Source organism: Fulmarus glacialis, unplaced genomic scaffold, assembly GCF_000690835.1.
Source record: "Fulmarus glacialis isolate BGI_N327 unplaced genomic scaffold, ASM69083v1 scaffold9769, whole genome shotgun sequence".
Lineage (NCBI taxonomy): Eukaryota > Metazoa > Chordata > Aves > Procellariiformes > Procellariidae > Fulmarus > Fulmarus glacialis.
Window position 1 is genome coordinate 20,598 of NW_009233844.1, and position 5,808 is coordinate 26,405.

Below are 5,808 nucleotides of genomic sequence, written 5' to 3' on the forward strand. Positions count from 1 at the left end.
CATCTAGTCACTTGCACATAGAGCAGTTTCAGTTGTTTGTACGCTTACCAGAATTGTTTCTTGTAGAAACACTGAAAAACAGTTTTTATTTTTAAGAGCCTTCAGAAAGTTCTGAGTAAGTAATTGTTCAGGGACATCAGTTGAGGGAAAGCCAAAAGATCTTTTTGAAAGGTCCAGTGATAATACATGTAAAAATCTTGTAAAACTAAAAATGTTCCTTGTTATTAACTTCAAGAGGAGGACTTTAATGATCTGTACCTTGTCATAAATGCTGTATGATTGCCAGGTGTGGAATGTGAAGCAAAAAGCTGTTTAACCAGCCAGTAGATCAGTGCATTTGATGCTTCTCTGTTGTTTTTGCTTTCCAGAACACTTCTGCAGCAGTTGCAGAGACTCCAAGCCATGGTTGCTGGGAAAGTGTCCCGTTCGTGTAAGGCAGCTAGCACACAGACAGGGACCTGTCTTATGGTGAGTGTCTCTAAAGCTGGGAATTGTAAGGGGGATGAGAATCTCTTTCCACTGCTCAAAGGCAGTTCCCTTGTTCTGCGAAGCCCCTCACTTGCAAATTCTCAGCTTGGGAAACTTCTCTTCAAAATTTGACAATTAATTTTGAAGTAGGTGAGACTCCTAGCTGGTGAAGATTAATGGTTGTGGGAAGGCATTAAGTTCTGGAGGAGACTGGGCCTGTGCTTTTGATTGGATGCTGCAGTGATGACAGAAGGAGCACTGCTCCTCTGAGTGACCTGTTTTATTATTTCCTACAACATTGTATGTGAGAAATGGTGTCTAGAATTGTAAAATGAAAACGAGGGTGACCTTTGATGCCCGGTTCTTTTGATACCGGTAAAAATAAACTTGCTCATCCAAATAAAAATATGACTAAGGCTGTAAATCTACCTCAGCCTATTTCAGTAATAGAAGTCAGGGTAAGAAAAGGATTAGAATGAAACTCTTCCCTTTTCTCTCCTTACACTCAGCCAGCAAATTCCCTTTATACTAGTGCTATAAATTGATGGAAATTATTTTCAAGGCCTAAGTTGTTCTCCTAGTCTGCCAGCCTCTTGGTCACTTCAAAGCAAGACTGGGGCCAGCAGCAGAAATAACCTTGGGAATTCCAAACAGCGTCTGTAGAACACACGTAGTGGTTGTGTCTGCTTTTTAACTTTGGGAGTAAATAAGGCTACAGGCCAAAATGGTGGCAGACATTGAAAACAAACTCCAGCATTGAAATCTGCCCTTTAAAACACTGAATTGTTATTGTATATGTGCCTTTCCTAAGAAACACTGTATGTAGTGATAAAAATAGGCTCAGATGATTTGTTTTGAGAAAGTATCAGATCTGCTTTGTGTTGATTCTTAGTTTTGATGTGCGATGTGGGCCAAGAGCTAGTGCACTTACCTCTTCTGCATCCTCCCTTTGTCAGATGGTGGTGCTGTGCTTTGCAGTAGTTTTTGGCAGCTTCTCTCAGAGCTATGGGCCATATCCTTCTGCTACAAAGATGGTGTTGCCCAGGCAGCATTCCTCGCCAGAGTCCTACACAGACTCCATTGGTAAGTGACAACTGTCCCAGTTTTGCTCCCTGCTTGGTTGTGCTTCGGCACTTGTTTTGCACCCCCATCCCTAACCCCCTCCTCAAACACCTCTTGCTTTTCCGCTCCTTAGTGGGCCATTCCTTGATATACCTGTGTCTTTCAAAGGATAGCTTGGCAAGCTGTTCTGATGGCAGAAGACTTGATAGACATGGGCAAAGCCTTTCCCCACTAGCCTGCTTGGTACTTCTGTTTAGAGCAGTTTTGTTTCTGTTTGTGGAACTAAAGGTAATAGTCTGTAGCAGGATTTCTACTCGGTAGCAAATGTTCATACTGTTAAAACGTGCAAGTGATACCAGCTGGTGTGTCCTTTGCCAGTGTCAACAAAGAGTCCAAGGACTGATTGGGAAACCGTTATTATTATATACCCGTAATGAACCACTTGCTTTCAACGTATATTATCAAAGTGATTGTTTCATTTTGTTCTTGTTTTGTGAATAATTCAGAGCTTTTTTATCCCTACCTGGACCGTTGTTGTGGTATCTTTCTTCAGTTATCAAACTACCAGTTAATCAGTGTGAAAAGAAAAGACCTTTGCAGCTTTAGTTCTGCTCGGATGGTTTCCATTTCCTGAAATGACCAGGGCTGTTCTCTGAGCTGCCTGTTTCTCATCTCTTTTTGCCTTCTGTCTTTGTATGCAGTGAGGTCAAGGAGTCTGCTAATTTATGAAGAGCCTCACCAACTGGAGGAGTCATCAGGCCCAGTGTCCTTTGCAGATCGCAATGACAGGCAAGCAGACACCTCCAAGTACACAGCGCTGTCCCTGGAAGCCATGCCAGGAACACAGCAGGATGATATCATGCAGTTCACAATAGCCAACGAGACGAGGCTAGAGAAATCAGTGCTGCTGGGCCTGCAGCAGCACAGGTGAGTGCAAGGTGGGCTGCTTGTCATACGGGTGTTCGGCGTCAGTGTCATTTGTGCCTGGAGGCCAGCAGTAAGACTAGGGGCTCAGCTGCGCTGGGCACTGTGAAACATGAAGTAAGAGTTTGGTCTCTATCTGGAGAGCTTATAGGCGAAGTTATTGTTACTCTGGAGAGGTGGTTGCAACAACATTGTAGTAATGCAGCTACCAAACTCAGTGCTTCTGCCAGAAACCTAACCCCTGTAAGCCTGTTAGTTGTGCCTACCCACTTCTTTAAGCACTTACTTCTGTGTCTCCTAAAGGAATAAGCTTTTGCCAGTTGGGTGGAAGCGTGAGGCTGTGACTCACTGGGCTTTCTATGAGGTTAGGGTGTGAAGAGCTGGAGCTTCTCGCAGCAGTGATCTTACTAAAGCATTACTGTGGAAAGTTTGCAGGACTCAGTCTTAAGAGACAGACCTGTAAAGTTATCTGAAGTACTTAACACAGCTTCTTCATAGATTTTTTTTTTTTTTTAGCATAAATGTAAGTTTTTGGAGCCTCTGCAAAGAGAGAGATTCACTGTTTTAAATATGCATGTGCAGTTTTCTTTCCACTCTATCTTTTATTTTCCTGCCACTGTCCTGTTGGCCCAGGTCTTGGTCTCTGCTAACAAGCAGTAGCAAGCACACCAAACAGTGGAAAGAGGGATTTTGTTTGGAAGCGTGCTATTCTGAGGGCTAGGATGAGCCATATCACCCCAAGCATGCCTTCTGAGCTCTTGTGTCAAAGGTATACCTAGAGCCGAAGAGATGACTAATTCAGTGTGTTGCCATACTCCAGTAGACAAGTACTTGGTAAATACTGAGTGCCTTTTTAGCATTAGCCAATTCAAGCAGGACATGCGCTTTTAAAAATTACTATTAGTGTTAACCTTTGTTGTTTTGTTTTTTTTGTTCCCTGCAGAGTCAACTCCGAACTAGAAGGAAATGAAACACTGAAGATAATTGAAATAGATAGAAGAGTCAATGCCACCTCTTAAAAATAAAAAAGGCCTCTTTTCTTGACTTCCCTCTTCCCCACATATTTTCAACCAAAGTCCCCCTGACTTGTCACCCTCAGTGAACCAAAGCACAAAAGAGAGGGAGTTCAACTTCTGCATTGACTGGTGAGGCTGTGACTGCAGATGGGATCTCTTGTCTTTGTAACTCCCTTCCTCACTTCACACACAGTTCCTGTCTTTGCTTTTGTTCCTTTCCTGTCTGATATTGCAAGGGCAGGATTGAATTACGATGGCAGATGATGCCAGCAGTGTGCCGGTGACTGGTGGGTGTCTGTGCGTGCATGCACACATCCTAATTTGAGCACAAAGACATTCTGTAGAAGAGTGGAATATGCAAAACTGATGGGAGCATGTGGGTGATAGGTTTCTTGGGAGAGGAAATTGAGAGAAAGAGGAGGTGCATCATAATGCTGCTCAGAATCTAGCCACAGCTCCGTGCCTACTGGTCTACAGCACTTGAGCCTTTTGGGGGGATTGAGAAGCATGCTGTGTAGTCTGCTTCTGAAGGGACAAGAATGGGCCCTGATACTGTTGAGTTAACAGCACGGGCAGGAGAGGGGTGGGCAATGATGCTGGTGAATTGTCCTCCCCTAGCTCTTTCTCTCTTCTCCCTTCCAGCCCCTTTATCATTTAGTGGGGTAGGTTTCTCTCTAGGTTGAAAGCAGACCTAGCAGGCTTCCCTACTGCTTCCACCCTTGTGTAATTCAAGCAAAGATCAGTTGCTGTCTTGTCACACTTTGTCTGTGTGGGAGAATTACACTAGTTTAACTAAATCCGTTTAGAAAGCAGGTTTTGTTAAATATATGCAATGTTTTGGATGGATGTCCTTTAGTCTGCTTAAGGCTAATCTGTTTAGCTTAAATCAGTTCCTTCCCAACAAACTAAATCAATGTAAGGCTTAAACCAGAAGTGCCTCCTGAGAGGACCATATGGATTTAATTTATTGGCTTCTAGATGCGTTGATGGAATTTCTTATGTAGACCCGGTCTCAGATTGTCCTGTGTTTTCCTTTCCTTGCCATCTTCCTGTTACTGTTGTAAATAGTATTTATTAGCTTTGCAAAATTTTGTTCAAGCAGTCGCGATGAAGAGACTTGAGCTTCCCTAACCCTGCAAGTGGTCTGGGCAAACTCTGAAATCGGACATAAAAATATCACTGAACACCCATTCCTTCCCCCCAAACTTGAATTGCCCTAAAATAAAGCCATGGGTCTTATCTTCCTCTTACTTCCTTTTCCAGAGATGTGATCTTAGACCAACTGCTTAGCCAAAAAGATAAGGGGTATATGTAGCCCCATCTAGTCACAGTTCAGGCCTGGACGTGGTAGGTACTGTATTAACTGTATGGCAAGACAGCCCCTGACCTGAGGAATTAAGTATGTAGGCAGCAGACAAGGCAAAAGAGGGATGAGATGGGCACATAGGGAGGTGAAGCGACTGGCCCAAGTTCAGTGAAAAAGCCAAGAGCCATATTCAGGTCTGATCCTGGTCCAGTACTCTTCTCCCTGTCCCATGTAGCTGTTGCCTTTAAGGGTTTTCCCTCTCTCGGTACCCTGGTCATGCCTTTGCCCGAGCTGTGCTTCTTGCAACTTGTTGTTGGAGTGGCACAGTCGAACCTACCCCAGGATTCGAGCGGGGTTTTACCTGGTTACTGCAGAAGGGCGCTCAGATTCCACTAAGGATGGATTTAATCTGAAAATCCTAACTCAGCAGGCTAGCATATAGCTACTTTACAGTTTACCAGAAGAAGTCAATTTAAAAAAAGAATAAACAATTTTGAAGCTCTTTTTTCTTTTTTTTTCCTAATGATAAATAAGGGAAAAACTAATGTAGCCTTACAAGTAATTTTTTACCATGTACAGTAGATATTTCCTGCAAGTATTCTATTTTGTAAAATATTGGATTTGTATTTTATTACAGCAGCTGCCACACCAGCTCCTTTATTGTTCTTCATTCTCAGTAGACTTTTCTTCCTTCAGTATCCTATTTTGCCGCCCTCAGGCATGACTCAAAACTCTGTGAAATTAATGGAAAGAATTTGGTGGGTTACAGCAGGTTGTGGATCAGTCCCCACCGTGCCGTTTTAAGAAGGTGTTTCACATTAGTGACAGTGAAACATGTACCTGACTCCATGAAGTTGTAATGAGTTTTGTGTATAGATGTGTTTTCTAGGTAATGCCCTATTCTTCTATGCAAGTGTCTTTTTATTATTTTACCTTTGGTGGCAATGAGAGGAGAAATGCCATTGTAGTCTATTTTGCAAGTTTTCCCTTCCTCTTGGCATGGGTCAGTCTCCTCCCTAAAGCCTCTTTCCC

General features: G+C 43.1%; 1 protein-coding gene across 1 annotated transcript in view; it reads left to right on the forward strand.

The window, feature by feature from the left end:
* The window catches only part of CREB3L2 (cAMP responsive element binding protein 3-like 2), a gene marked incomplete at its 5' end in the record, with an annotated part of 19,113 nt that extends 15,258 nt beyond the window's left edge, over nucleotides 1-3,855 (forward strand). Inside the window, 4 exons of the mRNA XM_009585453.1 lie at nucleotides 369-468; nucleotides 1,425-1,551; nucleotides 2,232-2,457; nucleotides 3,398-3,855. Of these exons, the coding sequence (XP_009583748.1) occupies nucleotides 369-468; nucleotides 1,425-1,551; nucleotides 2,232-2,457; nucleotides 3,398-3,473 (529 nt within the window). The remainder of the gene's footprint in view (nucleotides 1-368; nucleotides 469-1,424; nucleotides 1,552-2,231; nucleotides 2,458-3,397) is intronic.
* Nucleotides 3,856-5,808: the final 1,953 nt, after the last annotated feature.